The sequence below is a fragment of the Rana temporaria genome, chromosome 11 (genome assembly GCF_905171775.1).
Source record: "Rana temporaria chromosome 11, aRanTem1.1, whole genome shotgun sequence".
Taxonomy (NCBI): domain Eukaryota; kingdom Metazoa; phylum Chordata; class Amphibia; order Anura; family Ranidae; genus Rana; species Rana temporaria.
The window spans coordinates 146,965,680-146,987,589 of NC_053499.1; the positions used below are offsets into that span (position 1 = coordinate 146,965,680).

Consider the following 21,910-nt stretch of genomic DNA (forward strand, 5'->3'; position numbering starts at 1 on the left):
TAAACACGCTAAGCTACACCGCCGCAAGTTTAGGCAGATGTACTTGAATCTACCGAATAGAATATACCGACACATAAATAATATAGAATATACCGATACGATATATTGAGAGCGATATAATATAAATATATATATGAGATAGATGGATAGAATATACTGATACATATAAAATATACAATATTATTATTTATTATACACGATTTATATAACGCCAACAGTTTGCACAGCGCTATATTAATATATATTATCTTGATGCATATAGGATATACCGATACATATATAATATACAATGGAATTGCTCTGTCATGCCCCTGTATTTTCAGAAAAAATACCTTTTCAGCCCCATATAAAAACATCCAACCCCGCCCCCCCCCCATCGTAGCCTGTGACTGAAATGTTTCCATTATATGCTGCACACCCTGTGAAAGCTGCAATCAGGCTTGCGGTGGAGGTCCCCATTGAATGAAAGAGGGAGGCACTGTGCTGGGCAGGAAAGGGTAGCTCGGGTGGGGGGGGTCATCGTTGTGATGTTTACTACTAGACTCTTGAATAGCTAAAAGGCCGGGGGGTATTGGCATAGGGCCACTTTCGTTATATCACAGCAGTGGGGGGGGGCACAGGTGTATGTACATAAAGACGGGTAAGACGGTTGTTGTTTGTAATTTGTATCTGTGTAACACTTCCAGTGTTACTTTTCACAAAACATCACAGTGCTGCGGGGATAATGCCTTCATCTGCTATTCTGTCATGAAGGACAGCGCCCTCTTTGTTCAGGCATCATCCGGGGTCACCATCTATTTATTGGACTGAGGGGCCACCCACAGCCCTCTAAATCCTGATGGCTGGGCACAACTTGGCTGTGTTTGCAAATTTGACACAGATCAACCCCTGCTGCCGCCTCTTAACTTTTAAGGCCCCTTTCACACATACAGACCGTTCAGGTACACCTGTCAGTTTTTTTCAGGCGGACCTGATTGGACGCTCCATGTACCTCCTATGGAGTGACGGGTTGTCAGCGGTGACATCAGATCTGCTCCCAATGCAGACGGATGGTGGTCCTATTTCCCATCCGTCTGGTGGATCAGACAGGCGACCCGTTTTCATGCGATCCCCCATAGAGGAGAGTGGAGATCTGAGTGTTTTTCATCCCTGCACAGTGAGCGGAGACGGACCTGCCATCCGCCGGCTCAGCGGCGATCAACGGATCGATCCCTGCTGAGCAAGCGGAGTCCGTCAAAACAGACATATATGTGTGAAAGAGCCCCTAACTCTCTACAAAGTTGCAGGTTACAATCCCCCCCCCCCCCTCAGTTGATCATTGGGGGAGGGGAGATTAAAGTATTATTAAATCCAGCCAATCACGGAAGTCATATGGCCATAAGCCCCGCCCTGACTCCTGCCAGAGAAAACCCCTTTGTAGGGCCAGCGACATCTGGCGCCAAGTGCTACTAAACCCACAACAATAAAACCAGTCTGTATATGCACTAAAGCATGTTTGTTATACTCACTGTGGAACCTAAGGAGTTAATCATTGTGTAAAAAGCTGTTGGATCCTGTCCTCTCTGATCCTCCCCTTCTACTGTCCCCAATACATCTCCAGAGAAGACACATGCTTAGTTTGGTGGGTATTGCTAGAGAATGAATACATTTTATTTAAAGCGGAGTTCCGGCCACAATTTCACTTTTTATATATAAATACCCCTGTAATACACAAGCTTAATGTATTCTAGTAAAGTTAGTCTGTAAACTAAGGTGCGTTTTGTTAGGTTGTTACAGCATTTAGACACTTTATAAAATAGAAATTGACTGGGGCCATCTTAAGTGTGGGCATCATGAAGCCAGACTGTATGACTTCCTGGATTTCAGCCTTGCAGATCTCGCACATGCTCAGTGCTGCACAAGCAGTGTAATAGGTTTCAGATCAGGTTTCAGCACCTGTACTGTCCAAGTCACATGATCCTTCGAGACTGGGGAGTGCACAGACTCCTGGAAAGTTACACCCACTACATTCCCAGGAGTCTGTGCGGTGTAGGTTAGGAAGCTTAAGCACCTAGGTGCAGGAAGAGGGAAGATTAACTATTCTGCCTAGCAACAACACTTTGAAGGCATCTAAAAAAAAAAAAAGGAGAATGAAAACTCCTCCTAAAAGCTTGAACCAGACACTGATAGAAGTCACAAGACTGCTATATAAATATTGCTGATGAGAAAAGGTATTTAGCCGTTTATATTTATTAAAATTAATTAAATTTCCGTGTGCTGTGGGAGACCAGATACAGTGGAGCACGATCCGTTCCAGGAGAATGCTTGTAATCCAAAGCACTCGCATATCAAAGCGAGTTTCCCCTTTAGAAATCAATGGAAACTAAAATAATTCATTTGTTCCGCATTGACTTCTATAACATGCAATACCGCGTGTGGCCAGAGGTGGGGGGGGGGGGGCGCCGGAGAGCCTTGGAAATACTCGGGACAGCTCGGCTGAACTCAGAAGCCCTTGGAAAGGCTCGGGAACTGAGGCCCAGATTCACGTAGGAGATACGACGGCGTATCTCTGAGTCTGAGCCGTCGTATCTTGGCGCCTGATTCAAAGAATCGGAAACGCCATAATTGTATAAGATACGACCAGCGTAAGTCTCCTACGCCGTCGTATCTTAACTGCATATGTACGCTGGCCGCTAGGGGCGTGTACGCTGATTTACGCCTAGAAATCTGTAAATCAGCGAGATACGCCGATTCACGAACGTACGCCCGGCCGTCGCAGTCCAGATATGCCGTTTACGTAAGGCTTTTTCCGGCGTAAAGTTACCCCTGCTCTATGAGGCGTAGATGAGGCATACCAATGTTAAGTATGGACGTCGGGCCAGCGTAAAAATTTTCACGTTTTACGTCGTTTGCGTAAGTCGTTCGCGAATAGGGCTGGGCGTCATTTACGTCCACGTCGAAAGCATTGACTATTGCGGCGTATTTTGGAGCATGCGCACTGGGATACTTTCACGGACGGCGCATGCGCCGTTCGTAAAAAGCGTCATTTACGCGGGGTCACATTACATTTACATAACACACGCCCACATCTTCCACATTTGAATTGGGCGGGCTTACGCCGGACTATTTACGCTACGCCGCCGCAACTTTGCTTTGAGAAGACAGCACTTGCCTGTCAGAGTTGCGGAGGCGTAACGTAAATAGGATACGTTACGCCCGCACAAAGATGCGCCCTCCTACGTGAATCTGGGCCTGAGTGTTCCGAAGGTCTCCACTCGGCTCCGGCGCCCCCACACCTCTGGCCAAAATGCGGTACTGCACCCTGCAGAGGCTTGAATCCTGCTCGTGTTGCGAGACAAACCGAGTCAGGATTTTAGAAAAAAAAAAAAATGCTCGTAATGCGAAACGCTCGTTAACCGCGTCACTCGCAATCCGAGGTTTTCACTGTATAGTGAACGCAGGCTCCTGGGTTTAGTAACACGCTAAGGAAATGCTTCCTTCTGCCTGCAGCAGACTGATGACATCACCCCAGCCTAGGCAAAGTCACTGGCCGGGATTCAGAGAGCAATTGCGCCTGCGTAACCATAGTTACGCAGCGCAATTGCTTACTTGCGCCGGCATAACGAATGCTCCTGATTCAGGAACCTCGTTACGCCGACTGCAGCCTAAGATATGCGTGGCATAAGGCTCTTATGCCCGCATATCTTAGGCTGCTTTCTTGCGATGGCCGCTAGGTGGCGTTCCCGTTGTGCTCAGCGTATAGTATGCAAATTGCATACTAACGCCGATTCACAACGTTACGCGAGCCCTGCGTACGCAGTTTACGTCGTTTGCGTACGGCGGTTTTCGCGTAAAGGCTGCCCCTGCTATTAGCAGGGGCAGCCAATGTTGCGTATACCCGTCGTTCCCGCGTCGCAAAATTTGAACTTTACGTAGTTTGCGTAAGTGAATCGTGAATGGCGCTGGACGTCATTCACTTTGAAGAAAATGACGTCCTTGCGACGTCATTTGCCGCAATGCACGTCGGGAAAGTTTCCAGACGGGGCATGCGCTCTACGATCGGCGCGGGAACGCGCCTAATTTAAATGATTCCCGCCCCCTACGGGATCATTTAAATTGCGCGCGCGCTTACGCTTGGCATTTTTCTGGAGCGCCCCTGGCAATTTACGGTGCTCCGTGAATCGCGGGTAGCGCAGAAAATTTGCGGGGGCGCAGGGCAAAAACGTTGCCCTGCGCCTCCGTAAAAAAAGCGCAAATGTACCTGAATCTAGCCCACTGACCGGAGCTCATTAAGCGTTACAGGAAAATGACGCGGTTGCTGTATATTGGAAAATGTGAGATTTGTATTCATGTGGACTTGAGAGGTTCTGTGATTGGATTGGTCTCAGGCTCGGGGAATACGGGGTTAATAGGCCCACCTGGATGGAGATGCAGATAGGGGGAAAAAAAGGGCGACTGATGTGATAAATGCCACTTTTCGAGATATCCGCCCCCCACCCCAGTGTTCCCATACCCACTCGCTGCCAGTGACGGCCCCTCGGTGGGGGTGACACGTCTTCTGTTCCCCAGCTGCACGCCGGGAGGCCTCTGGCAGGAGACGGCCCCTTCCTCATATCCTAATGACTGCTCGTTATCTGCCTCCCAGCCGTAATTACAGCTCCCGACTGACGCACGGCGCACTCATCTGCCTTCTCTTCCCCGTCTTCCTATAAATCTGACACTTTCTTTGTGGATAATATGTTCTAGACGGAGAAGGTCGCGTTGTCCCGCTGTCTCGTGACGCCGCGCCATTTCCCCGAAAACAATGGTTTCTATGGCGAGAGAGACTTTAAAGCTGAAGTTTAATCTGCTTATATTTGTCCCCCCCCATTTCCCCTCCCACCTCATCAACATGATAAAAAAAAATCTTTCAATTTTCATAATATATCTTATTTTAGACCCGGTGATGTCATCACTGGGTTTCTCTATGCAATGCAGGCAGATCATGGCTGGTGAAAAGCTCCCATAGCTTCCTGAAAACAACACCACATCCTGACTTGCAGCCCTCAGTCCTGATGCGAGTGCTGGGTCTACTCTTGGGATGAGTTAAAGTCTTACTAAACCCAGGACCCTGCATTCAGTGGCGTCACTAGGGTTGGTGTCACCCGGTGCGGAAAAAAATGGTGTCGCACCACCCCCCTTCCACCAACTATAGTCCACCCTCAAGTGCAGGCCCCCTTCCTCCCCTCAAGTGCGGACCCCCTTCCTCCCCTCAAGTGCGGACCCCCTTCCTCCCCTCAAGTGCGGACCCCCTTCCTCCCCTCAAGTGCGGACCCCCTTCCTCCCCTCAAGTGCGGACCCCCTTCCTCCCCTCAAGTGCGGACCCCCTTCCTCCCCTCAAGTGCGGACCCCCTTCCTCCCCTCAAGTGCGGACCCCCTTCCTCCCCTCAAGTGCGGACCCCCTTCCTCCCCTCAAGTGCGGACCCCCTTCCTCCCCTCAAGTGCGGACCCCCTTCCTCCCCTCAAGTGCGGACCCCCTTCCTCCCCTCAAGTGCGGACCCCCTTCCTCCCCTCAAGTGCGGACCCCCTTCCTCCCCTCAAGTGCGGACCCCCTTCCTCCCCTCAAGTGCGGACCCCCTTCCTCCCCTCAAGTGCGGACCCCCTTCCTCCCTCCCTCCCTCCAGTGCAGACCCCCTTCCTCCCTCCCTCCCTCCAGTGCAGACTCCCTTCCTCCCTCCCTCCCTCCAGTGCAGACTCCCTTCCTCCCTCCCTCCCTCCAGTGCAGACTCCCTTCCTCCCTCCCTCCCTCCAGTGCAGACTCCCTTCCTCCCTCCCTCCCTCCCTCCCTCCAGTGCAGACTCCCTTCCTCCCTCCCTCCCTCCCTCCCTCCAGTGCAGACTCCCTTCCTCCCTCCCTCCCTCCAGTGCAGACTCCCTTCCTCCCTCCCTCCCTCCAGTGCAGACTCCCTTCCTCCCTCCCTCCCTCCAGTGCAGACTCCCTTCCTCCCTCCAGTGCAGACCCCCTTCCTCCCTTCCTTCCCTCCAGTGCAGACCCCCTTCCTCCCTTCCTTCCCTCCAGTGCAGACCCCCTTCCTCCCTTCCTTCCCTCCAGTGCAGACCCCCTTCCTCCCTTCCTTCCCTCCAGTGCAGACCCCCTTCCTCCCTTCCTTCCCTCCAGTGCAGACCCCCTTCCTCCCTTCCTTCCCTCCAGTGCAGACCCCCTTCCTCCCTTCCTTCCCTCCAGTGCAGACCCCCTTCCTTCCTCCCTCCAGTGCGAATCCATCTCAGGGCAAATGCCCCCCTAAATCAATGCAGACTCCCCCCCCCCCTCCCTCCCTCCATCAGTGCAGACATTACTATTTTTAGACCCTAGAACGGCACAGGATTCAGACAGCATTGTGTCCCCTGGGCTCCCTCTCACACAGCGGAGTGTACCAAAGCCGCCTTCTCTCCTGTAGATGTAAACAGAGAGGAGGGGAGGTGGCTTCGGTCTACTCCGCTGTGTGAGGCAGCTAGCGAGATCTGAGACGCAGATCAGCAAGGACAGTGCAGTGTTAGCGGTGCCACTGCACAGAGGTGTCACCCCTCTGGCAGGTGTCACCCGGTGCGACCCACATCGCCCCCCCCCCCCCCACCAGCGACGCTACTGCCTGCATTCACTATATCTGGTCTCCCACAGTACACAGAACATGGAAATGCAATTATTTTTGTAAAAAATAAACTACTAAATACCTTTTCTCATCTACAGTTAGAACAGTCTTGTGACTTCTATCAGTGTCTGGTTAAAGCTTGTAAGAGGAGTTTTCATTCCACCCCTGATTGTCCTATGAGGATGCAGGACCCCTGACCCTGTGCTGATCACATGCACCCTCCCAAGAAAAACAAAATCTCTAGCAATACACACCAAACATGTGCAGAGTGCCCCCAAGGCTCTGTACTATCAGGAGATGGATTGGGGACAGTGGAAGAAGGGGAGGATCAGAGAAGACAGGTTCAAACAGCCTTTTTACACAGTGCAGTGGATTAACCCCTTAGGTTCCACCAGTGAGTATAACAAGCATGCTATATAGACTGATTTTACTGTTGTGGGTTTAGTAACACTTTAGTAACCCCTTGGCACCGGATGCCGCCAGCCCTTTAGGCTGTGTGGAACGGCTCACAGCAGGGGGTCCGGTGCTTCCCTGTTTTCCATTTCAGGGATAAATCGGGCCCCAAATTTTGTCTGGATTCGGACCTGAAACCGACCAAGACGCACAGGACTCTTCTGCACACCGCTCCGCAGCGGCTCCATACAGAGCCGGTCACAGTCTCCGCATCCAATTCGCACTAATGTGAACCCAGCCTTAAGGGCTTTGCTATGCCAGGAGGCAGGGCGGGGCTTATGACCATGTGACTGCTGTGATTGGTTGTCACGGGTGTCACATGATCTGAAAACTCTCGATCGTAAGCAGCAAAGGGCGCATGCTCTCGGCACAGCACTGTTGGCGCTATTGCCTGCAAATATACGGGCGCTCGGCCCCAAGAGGTTAATGAGGTTGTAGACCCTCATTTTTTTTTTTTAAATGGCAAACGTGTCATACTTGACTCCCTCTGTGCAGTTCGTTTTGCACAGAGTGGCCCCTAACGCCCGCTTCTGGGTCACCCGGAGTCGCAGGTGGCTCCTCCCCCGAAGCGAGTGTCCACGTTGGTGAAGCCCTCTCCTTGGTGAACACCCGTGTGGGCGCGCTCCCGAGTCTCGCATCTTTGTCCATTCACACAGAACGCAGGACTTGGCCCAGCGCCGCGTCCTTTGGATTTGATTGACAGTAGCGGGAGCCAATGGCTGCGCTGCTGTCAATCTATCCAATCAGGACACGAGACACCAGCTACAGATATTGCGCTCGTTCCCAGGCGGAGGATTACAGCGTCTCCAGGGGGGGGGGCTGCAGCACTAAAAAAGGTTTTTCACCTTTAATGCATAGAATGTATGAAGGTGAAAAACCACAAGGGTTTACAACCCCTTTAAGAGCCCTCAGACCTGACGCTGGAGTTGGGTCCGCTCTCCATAGGAGTTAATGCCAGTATCAAAATGCCTTGATGGGTGAGTGGGCATTGCTTGGCAGGAGGCATTTGTTTCCAGACAACATGTGATTTTTGGGGATAGGCGTAGGAAGGAAAGAGATGCATGATGCTGGACGTCCTCCAGACAGGAAATGAGGCGGTCGCTCTGATCTGGGCCTGTGATAGGCTCACAGGCCCAGATTCACAGAGATCGGCGTATCTCTGTGCGGGCGTAACGTATCTCATTTACGTTACGCCGCCGCAAGTTTTTCAGGCAAGTGCTTTATTCACAAAGCACTTGCGTGTAAAGTTGCGGCGGCGTAACGTAAATCACCCGGCGGAATTTAAATTCGCCGGGTAGGGGGCGTGTATCATTTAAATGATGCGCGTCCCCGCGCCGAACGAACTGCGCATGCGCCGTCCCTAAAATATCCCAGCATGCATTGCTCTAAATGACGTCGCAAGGACGTCATTGGTTTCGACGTGAACGTAAATGAGGTCCAGCACCATTCACGGACTACTTACGCAAACGACGTAATTTTATAAATTTTCGACGCGGGAACGACGCCTATACTTAACATTGACTGCGCCTCATAGACCCAGGGGCAACTTTACGCCGGGAAAAGCCTAGCGTAAACGTCGTAACTTTGCTGCGTCGGCCGTGCGTACGTTCGGGAATTCGCGCATCTAGCTAATTTGCATACTCGACGGGGAAAATCGACGGAAGCACCACCTAGCGGGCAAAAAAAAAATTGCAGTTAAGATCCGACGGCGTAAGAGACTTGCGCCTGTCGGATCTACTGAATATCTATGCGTAACTGATCCTATGAATCAGTCGCATAGATACGACGGCGCAAGGCAGAGCTACGACGGCGTATCTCTTTTGTGAATCTGGGCCACAGTGTGCAGTGAAATCAGAATAAGTCATTTCGGTCCAGGAGAGGAGCCGGTACAACTGTGCAAGACTGAAGGGGAGGCCGGAGGTCAGCGTGGCGCAGATTGTATAGTTTTATCTTCTAGATTTGTACAGATAACAAGGAAATTCCAGTATCCTGTATGCCTTCTCCGTCTATTCAGAGCCATAGTGACGGTTCTTATATAGTCTTGGCCACACCCACAATGACATCACATCCTGTCCACCTCACTGCAAGCCTAATTTCAGCTTTCACCTGATGGAATTACAGTACAGTAGGATTTTATGACCTTTTTGAAGAAGTAAATCATTTTGTTTCATAGTAATACATGGTGATGTGAAGTCTCATTTCACAGGTGTAAGGGAATTCTCTTCCCCGGGTATATATGTGTGTATGTGTCTGTCCGGGTGGTCCAGGCACTGCGAGTTCCCAGCATGCCTATGGGGTGACCGTTGTGTCTGGGCTGTCCCCAGTAACTATATTAGGGTGCTGTCACTGACTGCGTATCTTTTGTCTCCCCTCCCCCACCCACCAGAGACAGGTGGTATCACATGACGCAGGAGGAGCGAGACGACAGCCTGCAATTCAACGAGAACATCACCTTCGGGCAGCTCGGGTACGTCTGATTCCACACCACAGTATTTCCATGTACTAGTCACCAGAGTCCATCCAATCATTATCTATGGAAGATTTATTATTTCTCTCTGACCTTATGCCGATAACGAAGCAACCTCCCGACTCCTGAGTGTGCCTAACAGTACAGATGACAGAGAAGAGGGAGTAGATGGGACAGTCCGACCCCCTGGGGGGCTCTCAGGAGCCCTATAATAGAGTTGGTAGTTAGTCAATGTACTACTACCGGGCAAGTAAGGGGATTGGTAATGAAAACCCCCAATGTGTCTTTGGGGAAAGGTTCACTTTAAGTCATCAATAAGTTTAATCAATATAAAATATATAGTTACAAACCACCATTGCATATTCTCTGTTACAATGTAATCACCATAGGATATAATCTTGGCTTAGTAAATGGTGGGGACATTGTAACTGAGGATAGTCCATAGTGGCTACATTGTAAACGAAGATAATCCGTGGTGGATACATTGTAACCAAGGAGAGTCCACGGTGGGTAGATTGTAATCGAGGATAGTCCATGGTGGTTATATTGTAACCAATGATGGCATATGGTGTGTACATTGTAACTGAGGATCGTCCATGGTGGGTACATTGGAAATAGTCCATGGTGGGTACGTTGTAGTGGGTATATTGTAACCGAGAATAGTCCTGTAGTGGGTACATTGTAATCGAGGATAGTCCATGGTTGGTACATTGTAACCGAGGATAGTCATTGGGGGAATATAGTAAACGAGGATAATCCATGGTGGATACATTGTAAACAAGGACAGTCCACAGTGGGTAGATTGTAACTGAGGATAGTTCATGGTGGTTATATTGTAACTGAGGATAGTCCATGGTGGGTATATTGTAACCAATGATGGCATATGGTGGGTACTTTGTAACTGAGGATAGTCCATGGTGGGTATATTGTAACCAATGATGGCATATGGTGGGTACATTGTAACTGAGGATAGTCCATGGTTGGTACATTGTAACTAAGGATAGTCCATGGTTGGTACATTTTGTAGCCGAGGATCGTCCATAGTGGGTACATTGTAACTGAGGATAGTCCATGGTGGGTACATTGGAAATCGTCCATGGTGGGTACGTTGTAGTGGGTATGTTGTAACCGAGGAGAGTCCAGGGTGGGGACATTGTAACCGAGGAGAGTCCAGGGTGGGGACATTGTAACCGAGGAGAGTCCAGGGTGGGGACATTGTAACCGAGGATAGTCCATGGTGGGTACATTGGAAATAGTCCATGGTGGGTACGTTGTAGTGGGTATGTTGTAACCGAGGAGAGTCCAGGGTGGGGACATTGTAACCGAGGAGAGTCCAGGGTGGGTACGTTGTAAACGAGGAGAGTCCAGGGTGGGGACATTGTAACCGAGGAGAGTCCATGGTGGGTACATTGTAACCGAGGAGAGTCCATGGTGGGTACATTGTAACCGAGGAGAGTCCATGGTGGGTACGTTGTAACCGAGGAGAGTCCATGGTGGGTACGTTGTAACCGAGGAGAGTCCATGGTGGGTACGTTGTAACCGAGGAGAGTCCATGGTGGGTACGTTGTAACCGAGGAGAGTCCATGGTGGGTACGTTGTAACCGAGGAGAGTCCATGGTGGGTACGTTGTAACCGAGGAGAGTCCATGGTGGGTACGTTGTAACCGAGGAGAGTCCATGGTGGGGACATTGTAACCGAGGAGAGTCCATGGTGGGTACATTGTAACCGAGGAGAGTCCATGGTGGGTACGTTGTAACAACACACCTTCACATTGAGTGTTTTTTCACACACGGTACAATTGGGTCCACCTGTCAGTTTTTCGGGCGGATCTGTTCAGAAGCTCCATGTAAGTCTTTGTGGCGGGGAGATCATTGGCTTACCTTGGAGTCCTTCAGATCCTTTTCTGTTTTTCTGATCCTAATATTCCGCACTGGAGAAAGTCGGATGTAAACCGACGCCCACAATTCCAGCAGGGATCCAGGAACACAGAGCGGGTATAGATGTCATAGAGGTGACGCCTGACTCATCGGGTGATTCCTCCAGGGAGGGGACGCGGCCCGTGTGAAAGGTATTTTAGTTTATCAGAATTTCCTCCTTCTTTTGTCTGCAGGACCTTCACACACAACATGTTGGCGTTCGGACTCAGCAAGAAGCTGTGCGGCGATTTTTTAAAAAAACAAGCTGTGATCGGAAACCTAGATGAAGGTGAGGAGGGGGCAGGGCTACTTGCAGCAGACTGAATTTCTGGGTCATTGTGTGGTACAGAAAGGCCTCATCCATGCCTTGGATTGGCGGCTGAAATTGAAGCATGTGTGACAACGCTGGAGAGACAGAGCATTGTCACCATATACCAGGAAGTGCTTGGAAATGGTCCATCATGGCAGGATCACCAATTATTTTAGGAAAAGCTGCAGATTTAAAAGATTGATAATCACTGTAGAAACAAGAGAGGTGAAAATATTGCAGATTTAAATTTTTTTTTTTTTTTTCAAAAAAATGTCTGTATACCTACCTCTATATTATAATAATTTAAATATATAAAAAGAAAATGTACAATTTTATAAATCATTTATACTTAATGAATTATATAAGATTGAAAAGTATATGGATATAATTTTTTTTTATATTTACTGGTATTTATATTATTGGAACATATAATATCTCATAATTAAAATATATTTAAAGGGGAAGTACAGCCAAAGCTGGTTTATCCTGGCGTTACTTGTAACGGTCAGGGGTTAACGCCGTTATGATATTCCATTCCACCAACCCAAGACAGCTTCCGACACTCCACAATCCAGCAGACAGGACCCATTGAATTTTCCCCCAGAATAACGAGACACAAGCTCTGTTCTCTGGTTCCAAACAGATAGACTTTAATGGTAAACTCCAGTTTCTTATATACAGTTAGAAAGCATGCTGCAGGAATCAAAGGGAGTACTCCATATCCTTCAAGAGCCTCTGGGTCCCATGGGCAATACCGTTACTGCACTTCTGTGATACACAGGATAAGTACTGTATGTTCTTCACTCCTGTGACCCGCTGTCGGCTGACATCACAGAGCCGGTCCAGGCTTGGGCAAGATCGTGACACATGCCTGGACCAGCAGTCAGCTTAGCTTCTCGGCCAACCACTGTGAGCCTGAGCCGGCCGCTCCGCCCCCTCCACAGCCCATCACTCCAGTGAGTGCGGAGGAGAAGAGCAGAGAGCCAGTGACTGGCAGACACAAGCTCTTTGCTCAGTGAGTTCTGAGAACCGAGCGATCGACAGTGTTGGATCGCTCTGTTCTCAGTGTTTGAGCCCCTCGGAGACTGGGCCGCAGGGCAGTATTCCAACATAACAACCCCAAACACACCTTCAAGATGACCACTGCCTCAGTAAAGAAGCTGAGGGTAAAGATGATGGACTGGCCAAGCATGTCTCCAGACCTAAACCCTATTGAGCATCTGTGGAGCATCTTTAAATGGAAGGTGGAGGAGTGCAAGGTCTCTGACATCCACCAGCTCTGTGATGTCGTCATGGAGGAGGGGAAGAGGACTCCAGTGGCAACCTGTGAAGCTCTGGTGACCTCCATGCCAAAGAGGGTTAAGGCAGTGCTGGGAAATAATGGTGGCCACACAAAATTTTGACACTTTGGGCCCAATTTGGACATTTTCACTTAGGGGTGTACTTGTTGCCAGTGGTTTAGACATTAAAGGGGTTGTAAAGGTAAAAAAAAAATCCCTAAATATCTTCCTTTACCTTAGTGCAGTCCTCCTTCACTTACCTCATCCTTCTATTTTGCTTTTAAATGTCCTTATTTCTTCTGAGAAATCCTCACTTCCTGTTCTTCTGTCTGCAACTCCACACAGTAATGTGAGGCTTTCTCCCTGGTGTGGAGTGTCGTGCTCGCCCCCTCCCTTGGACTACAGGAGAGTCAGGACGTCCACTAACACACAGCTCCTTTCTCTATGTGCAATGTAGAGAGCGTCCTGACTCTCCTGTAGTCCAAGGGAGGGGGTGAGCACGACACTCCACACCAGGGAGAAAGCCTTGCATTACTGTGTGGAGTTACAGACAGAAGAACAGGAAGTGAGGATTTCTCAGAAGAAATAAGAACATTGAAAAGGAAAATGGAAGGATGAGGTAAGTGAAGGAGGACTGCACTAAGGTAAAGGAAGCTATTTAGGGAAACAAAATTGTACCTTTACAACCCCTTTAAGGCAGTGCTGGAAAATAATGGTGGTCACACAAAATATTGGCAAATATTGGCCCAATTTGGACATTTTCACTTAGGGGTGTACTCACTTTTGTTGCCAGCGGTTTAGACATTAACCACTTTAGGACCCCTTCACGCCGATATACGTCGGCAGAATGGCACGGCTGGGCACATCAACGTACCTGTATGACTCGCGGACCCGATCGCCGCTGGAGTCCCGCGATCGGTCACCGGAGCTGAAGAACGGGGAGAGCCGTGTGTAAACACAGCTTCCCCATTCTTCACTGTGGCTTCGTCATCGATCGTGTGTTCCCTTATATAGGGAATCGCAATCGATGATGTCACACCTACAGCCACACCCCCCTACAGTTAGAAACACAGATGAGGTCACACATAACCCCATCAGCGCCCCCTTGTGGTTAACTCCCAAACTGCAATTGTCATTTTCACAGTAAACCATGCATTTTAAATGCATTTTTTGCTGTGAAAATGACAATGGTCCCAAAAATGTGTCAAAATTGTCCGAAGTGTCCGCCATAATGTCGCAGTCACGAAAAAAATTGCTGATCGCCGCCATTAGTAGTAAAAAAAAAAATAAAAAATGTTTTAATAAAAATGCAATAAAACTATCCCCTATTTTGTAAACGCTATAAATTTTGCGCAAACCAACCGATAAACACTTATTGTGATTTTTTTTTTTTTACCAAAAATAAGTAGAAGAATACGTATCGGCCTAAACTGAGAAAAAAAAATATTTTTATATATTTTTGGGGGATATTTATTATAGCAAAAAGTAAAAAATATTGCATTTTTTTTTCAAAATTGTCGCTCTATTTTTGTTTATAGCGCAAAAAATAAAAACCGCAGAGGTGATCAAATACCACCAAAAGAAAGCTCTATTTGTGGGAAAAAAAGGACGCCAATTTTGTTTGGAAGCCACGTCGCACGACCGCGCAATTGTCAGTTAAAGCGACGCAGTGCCGAATCGCAAAAACTGTCCGGGTCCTTTACCTGCCTAAAGGTCCGGGTCTTAAAGCGGAATTCCAACCACAATTAGCATTTTTTAAATGTATGTCCTTTTCATCCTGCGTTTTTATAATATAAATCCGGTCACTTACTATTTACAATCTGCTGCCGATCCGCATAGATATTCAAAAAAGATGTCTACACCGTTGTCATTTTGCTTGTGGGCATTGTAAATCCTACAAGCACTTACTTCCTGGAAGTCTTGGATGGGGAGTGATAATTGGACAGCGCACTGCATCCTGGGAAATGATGACACACATTTCCCAGGAGCATTAGAGGGAGATGTCAGAATCCTAGATGGTTTCAAAGGCAGATTTCGTGGGACTGCATAGCAACAGGCATTTGAGTAAATTTTTTTTTTGTTTTTTTTTTTTTACTTTTTTAGGTCTAATGAGCACAATAATGAAAAAAAAATTTTGGGATGAAAACTCCATTTTAAGTGGTTAATGTGTTGAGGTATTTTGAGGGGACAGAAAATGTACACTGTTATACAAGCTGTACACTCACTACACAACATTGTAGCAAAGTGTCATTTCTTCAGTGTTGTCACATGAAAAGATAGAATAAAATATTCACAAAAATGTGAGGGGCGTACTTACTTTTGAGAGATACTTTATATGTATTCATATGCAATATTTAATTAATGTCCGTGCATAATGATGCTCTGAACATTTATTGTCTTTTTCTTTCAGAAAAATATAAACAGCTCACAGACCACATCGAGCAAATGGCGGTGGAGTAGCGCAAGGGGAGGAGCCAGTACCCCCCTAACACACCTCTCAGTATTGGAAAGAGGGAATTTGCGAGAACGCTGACGATCTGCATGCTGTCCTTTTTTGCCGCCCTTCTCTAGAGACTGTGATATTTTGTCTACGAGGACGAGCGTGGGTAGGGGAGGGCAAAATACAGGTGGGGAAGTAGGGGGGGCTGTAAAAATTGGTGTTCTACAGCCCCCCCTAGTGGTGGAGAGAATACAGGTCTCGGCATCCCCTGCCAGCCCGGGACTTGTAATTCCCCCACCAGGGGGCAGCTTCTGGTCGCTTCCGCATGCTGTAGAGTCTATATTTTCCGGAATAGTCTTTTGTCTACTACAGAGATCAGAGTATTTATTAGAAGTGTTGTCTGTTGTATATTTTGGATCAGCAGTGTTCTAAGGGAGAGAGAAATACATTCTTTATTTTTTTATGAGCAAGGACGGAGTGGGAGTTGATCCCCGTTCCCCTCTGAGTGTGCCGCACACACCGCGGCCGGGGACACGGGGCGCGATTTTAATACATTTTGTCGATCCGGGGAAAGTCTCCTGGATCGCTTTCTTGTGACTTTTTTGGTGTTTTTTTTCGGTACAGTGAATAGAATTGTAGTTACAACGTATGGATGTTTGAGTCGTTTTACTCATTTCATGACCAGTACTTGGAATTGGACTACTGCAGGGAAAATGTTTTTGTCTTGTTTTTTTGTTAAAGGAGATGTGAGAGCGGGAACTCGGCAAGCGGGCGTTTTTTTTTTTTTTTGTTTTTTTTTTCAAAGGCCGAAGTTTTAAAAATGTTACAAGTTAAATTGCGGCCTTGAAATGTTAAAATGAGCGAAATACATTCCAAGGGCCTCAAACGGTGCAAATTCCCCCCAAAGATGTAGAAAAAAACTTTCCCTTGCCAGCGTACTGCAGAGAAAGACCCTTGAGCTCTGTGTGGAAGCAGTGGTCTCTCTGCTGAGGTCCGTCATGTCCCCTCCTGTTGGAGCTAGAGCTTTACTGATGGGATAGCAGGGTAGAATGTTGGACCGCTACAGAGAGACCACTGCTTCCATACAGAGCTCAAAGCAGGGCCGTCTTAATAGCATCATGGGCCCCTGGGCAAAGTAATGTTCTGGGGCCCCTACAATGATGACAGTGCAGGTAAACGAACATCAAGTAGGTAGGAGGCAGACTGCCTCTCCTGTGTTACCATCACTTTGAGTGCCATCATGGGGCCCCCAATTTTGGGGCAGCGTGGGCTCAAGGACCAGCTGCTTTGGTTCCACCCATACAGTTGGGGCCCCTGGGCAGTGCCCAGGTGTGCCCTCTCAAATAAGACGGCCCTGGCTCAAAGTGATACTAAAGGTTTTTTTTTTTTTTAAATAACAAACATGTCATACTTGCCTCTACTGTGCAGTTAGTTTTGCACGGAGTGGCCCCGATCCTCCTCTTTTAGGGTCCCACGGCGGCTCTCGCGGCTCCTCCCCGCATTAGATAACCCCCTCTGGGAAGCTCTCTCCCGAGGGGGTTACCTTGTGGGCGCACTCCTGTGTATGACTCGGCCCCGCCCCCTTTGCGGCCGCGTCATTGGGTTTGATTGACAGCAGCAGGATCCAGTGGCTGCGCTGCTATCAATCTATCCAATGAAGAGCCAAGAAGCCGTGGAGAGAGAGAGAGACGCGGGATTGCGCCCACGGAAATTCGGGGCTGAGGTAAGTAAAATGTGGGTGCTGGGGGGGGGGGCCGGACACTGCAAGGTGTTTTTTCACCTTAATGCATAGGCTGGAGGACAGGAGGGGTTTACAACCCCTTCAAGGATTCTTTCCCTGCAGCTAGTAGAAGGGGACGGGCTTTTCTACTCTGGCTGTGGCTGCTTTAAAGAGGAGCTCCAATGTGAATAAAAATTGTCAGTTCAAAAAAAGAAAAGGAGCTCCAGACTCCTTCAGAACAAATGAAAAATCGGCTATAAATACTGTAGCTGCTGACTTTAAGATTAGGGCATTTACCTGTCCAGGGATCCAGTGATGTCCGCACCCCCAGACGATTCTTCAATCTGCTATTGGGTGCCGCCATCTCCACAATAGATTTCCTACTGCGCATGCGTGAAGCACGCTGTGCTCTGTGAATGGGCTGGCTGCGGGAGGAGGAGAGCGGCAAACTGAGCCGGTACCTGTCAAAACCAGATACCCGCTCCGCCTCAAAAGGTGCCATGTGTGGCAGCAGAAGAGGGGGGGGGGAGGCAGACGAGCAGAGCTTTCCCTTTTGGGTGGAGCTCCGCTTTAAGAAGCAAACCAACTGTAAGGCCTTTGATAGATTTTGATTTGATGCAGCTTGAATGTATGTAGCTGAGAACTCCACTGGGATTTCATTTGTCTGTTACTTTGTTGCACAATGATTAGAGATTGGCGACAATCCTCATCCAATTGGCGCTTCCCTGGTAGTTGGCCGGATTGAAGTGAACCAAACTCAGTAATTAGGTAAGGTTCACTTTAAATCTCCTCTTACCGTAAAGAATCTCTACTGTAAAAGACAATCTCTGTGTAATTAGTAGAAGTGATATTGTTATTGGGGGGGGGGGGGTGGGCTCCTCTCCAGACTGGAGCTGTCAGCGCGGCGCGGGTTAAATTCCTTCTCAATCCATTGCTGTGTGTGCGGTTTGGAGGGAGATTATCGCTTGCTCAGGAGATGAGCCGCTTACAGATAATGGGAAGAGATCTCTCTGTCATGCCGCCGCGTCACCGACTCATACTGACGCTGAAAATAGAAGGATATCTCTCCGAGACAATGCGGAGACGCTCAGCGCCTCTGGAAGAACCTTTCTGTTTTTTTTTTTTTTTTTTTTTTTTAATGCAGTATTATCGTACCCATAATGATGGCGGCCGCAATATCTTCCAGGCCTAACGCGATGTGAAAAGCCTGGCTGGAGTGCATAGAAGAAATGAAAAGATATATAAAAGACTGTGATAGATTTCCTTGCTGCTTGAAGTTTTTGGTAAATACATTGTTGACATAAGGGGCAGAAAAACAGGCTGTCAATTTGCGTTTTTACTGCCCCCCCCTTCTGACCGCTTAGCTACAAATTTACATGATGGCCGTGCAGGTCCGTTCACACTTCCACGCCAGCGATGGTTTGTGGTGCAGCAAATTTTTACATATATATATATATATATATATATATATATATATATATAAAATGATGACTGTAGTTCCCCCTTTAAAGCCTTCTGACTCGGTCATGCCGCCATTTTCCTGTAAATCATTTTCGCTGCTCTTGAGGTTTTTATTTTTATTTTTTTTCCCTCTTGGAATTGCGGCGTTCCCGCTCTGGGCGTGTCTTCATCTCTCTGTAATGACTTTGATATCGTTATTCTAATGCCTGGGGCCAACTGGACTCTACGTGGACTGTGACGTTTTTGAAGTATTATGGGGGGGGGGGGGGGGGGGGTCAGTCGCTTTGTGCAATTTTTTGTATCCATTTGCTCCGTGTTGTCTTTTTAGCAGTGACGGGTCCGTAGAGGGTGTTTGAATATTTTGTGTTTTGTATGAACAAGTTGTGCTTTGTAAGTGGTGAGTGTGTGCGTCCGCGCGTTTATACGCGGTCATATTAACGGATACCTGAGATTTTGACGCAAAGGAGACGTTACCACTCGAATGATGAAAATTGTCACAAGGGTCGATTTCTCTCTTTTTCTGTCCTTTTTTAATATCATCAGTCTGAAGGTTGCAATTGCATATCTACAAGAACCCTGCAACCTGTACCGAGGCCTGGCCTGCCCATTTTAGGAGGGCAAATTGATCGGCAGGGTTGTCATTGCCAGCTGGGGGAGTGGGGGTTGGGCCTTTATGAGCCTGCGTATGCCTGTGCCAAAAGTTTTTGGATCATCTATAGGCAGGGGAGGTCGTCCTCCATCTTGTATCTTTGGGCACATTTAGTTCATTGCTTTTATTCACCTGGAACACAATCTCACTTCAAGGCTGCTGTAAATCAGTAAAAATAAAGGGAGAATATTAATATGTTTAGAAAGGGCTGCTTGGTTTTTTTTTAAGTGCTGAAACCTAAATCAATAATGCTCAAGATGGTTTCAATTTAGAGTGTTTATATTTTTTAATAGGCAAAACAGTAGAATGGGCATGTATTGCAGAAATGTTATATATTATATTAAAAAAAAAAATACATTATATATATATATATATATATATATATATATATATATATATATATATATATATATATATATATATATATATATATATATATATATATATATATATATATATATATTCATTATATTAATATGTGTATATTTTTTATTATATATAATATATATATATATATATATATATATATATATATATATTCATTATATTAATATGTGTATATTTTTTATTATATATAATATATATATATATATATATATATATATATATATTCATTATATTAATATGTGTATATTTTTTATTATATATAATATATATATATATGTGTGTGTGTGTGTGTGTGTGTGTAAATTTTTATATAATATATAACATTTCTGCAATGCATGCCCATTCCCTAATGTTTTGCCTTTTTAAAAAAGAAAAAAAACCCAAAGTAAAAAAATCCAGTGAGCTCCTAATATTCTATAATGGCATGACAACCCTGCCTCTGCTGCCTCTTGTCAGCTCACTACAGGAAGTCGCATGTATTTTTCTATACATTAAAAAGATTAAAGATGGGGACATGTACATGTTTTGCAGAGATATGCAGACTGTTTTTCTTTTAATATGTCCAGACATGCGTTTTTGGGATGTATTTATATATATAAAAAAAGCAAGCCTGTTAACTTCGCATGCAAATTATTTATTTCTTTTCTGGAGCAAAATCAAATGTTACAAGGACATATTTTCTGCAATTGAAATGGGGAAAATACTGCTATATGGCCACCAGATGGAGCCAGAGGAGAATATTTATGATAATCTGCACCATCTAGTGGCCATATGAGGCATTTTCCTCATTCACAAATTCAATCTGCAGAGAATAAAGCCGGAGAAGATTCTATTTTTTTTTTTTTTCCCCTATTCAAACAGCATTTACAAATTTTTAAATGCAGTTTTAATGGACGTACAGCTATGCAATTTTTTTCATAACTACACCCTTTTAAATGCATAGGTAGATTAATTTGAGGGCCAGGTCTCAGGATCTCTAGCTTTCATTTATCTTGTGCAATGGCATTGATTCTGTAGCACTTTTGGCAGGGACGGAGTGACATCCATTCGGTAAAGCGGCAGTTGATACTTCAAGAGCCTGTATTGGTGCTGCAGAACATAAAAAGGAATACATGCTATTCACTAAGCTGCCCCCCCCCCCCCGATTTACATTCACTTGTCTCCCGTATCCGTTAATGTGACCGTCATGTGGAACTCAGAAGGGAGCGCTGAGCAGAGCGCCGTGCTGTGATTGGTGTAATGAGTGTTCAGTTTTGTATAGAATAGGAATGAGAGTCAAATATCACTGTATTTGCTGTATCTGACTTATAAACCGATATTGTATAATAAATTATTGTCCAGATTTTCTGTCTCCTGGTGTAATTATTAATGAAGGGCCTTTCAGTTTATTCTGTCTGCGAGTCATCCAGATATGAAGGGCCAGATTCACGTAGAATCACGGCGGCGTAACTTATCCTAGATAAGGCGACGCGCGTAGCGTACTTCCGTATTCCCAGACGGCTTACGCAAACGACGTTGATTTTTAAATTTCGACGCGGGAACGACGGCCATACTTTAGACAGCAATACACTTGTTGTCTAAAGTTAAGGCACCAAAAAAAAAGTGTAACTCTGCGACGGGAAACTTGACTAGCGGCGACGTAGCGAACGCGAAAAACCGTCGTGGATCCGCCGTAACTCCTAATTTGCATACCCGACGCTGGTTTACGACGCAAACTCCCCCCAGCGGCGGCCGCGGTACTGCATCTTAAGATCCGACAGTGTAAAACAATTACACCTGTCGGATCTTCTGGCCATCTATGCGTAACTGATTCTATGAATCAGTCGCATAGATAGAAACAGAGATACAACGGCGTATCAGGAGAAACGCCGTCGTATCTCATTTGTGAATCTGGCCCGAAAATTCCACCATTCAGCATCCCGAAAAAGCCCAACAGCTCTGATTTTTCTACCCGGTTTCTGCTCCATTCAGCTGCTGTCCTTCGAAAGGCTTTAAATCTGAAGAGGTGAAATTACAGCTACTGTGTTCCCTGGTTCCAGCTCCACCCCTCCCCGACACTGAAGCCTCTATCACACCCATGAGAGTTGTACAGCACATAATCATGTGATGAGAGGCTGCAGTCCTACAGACAAAGGTAGAGCGAAGCACTCTGCATCTGGCTGTCTAAATTCTGTAAAAAGGCTAAACTATCCAAGTCTGCCGAATATGAGGAACTGCAGT

The 21,910-nt window shown here is 46.9% G+C and overlaps 1 protein-coding gene across 2 annotated transcripts in view; it reads left to right on the forward strand.

The window, feature by feature from the left end:
* KIAA0513 (KIAA0513 ortholog) overlaps positions 1-16,393 on the forward strand; it is a 74,487-nt gene extending 58,094 nt beyond the window's left edge. For both annotated transcript variants that reach the window (XM_040329393.1, XM_040329392.1), the window contains 3 exons: positions 9,447-9,527; positions 11,638-11,732; positions 15,444-16,393. In XM_040329393.1, coding sequence (XP_040185327.1) covers positions 9,447-9,527; positions 11,638-11,732; positions 15,444-15,493 — 226 coding nt within the window. In that variant the 3' untranslated portion in view covers positions 15,494-16,393. The remainder of the gene's footprint in view (positions 1-9,446; positions 9,528-11,637; positions 11,733-15,443) is intronic.
* Positions 16,394-21,910: the final 5,517 nt, after the last annotated feature.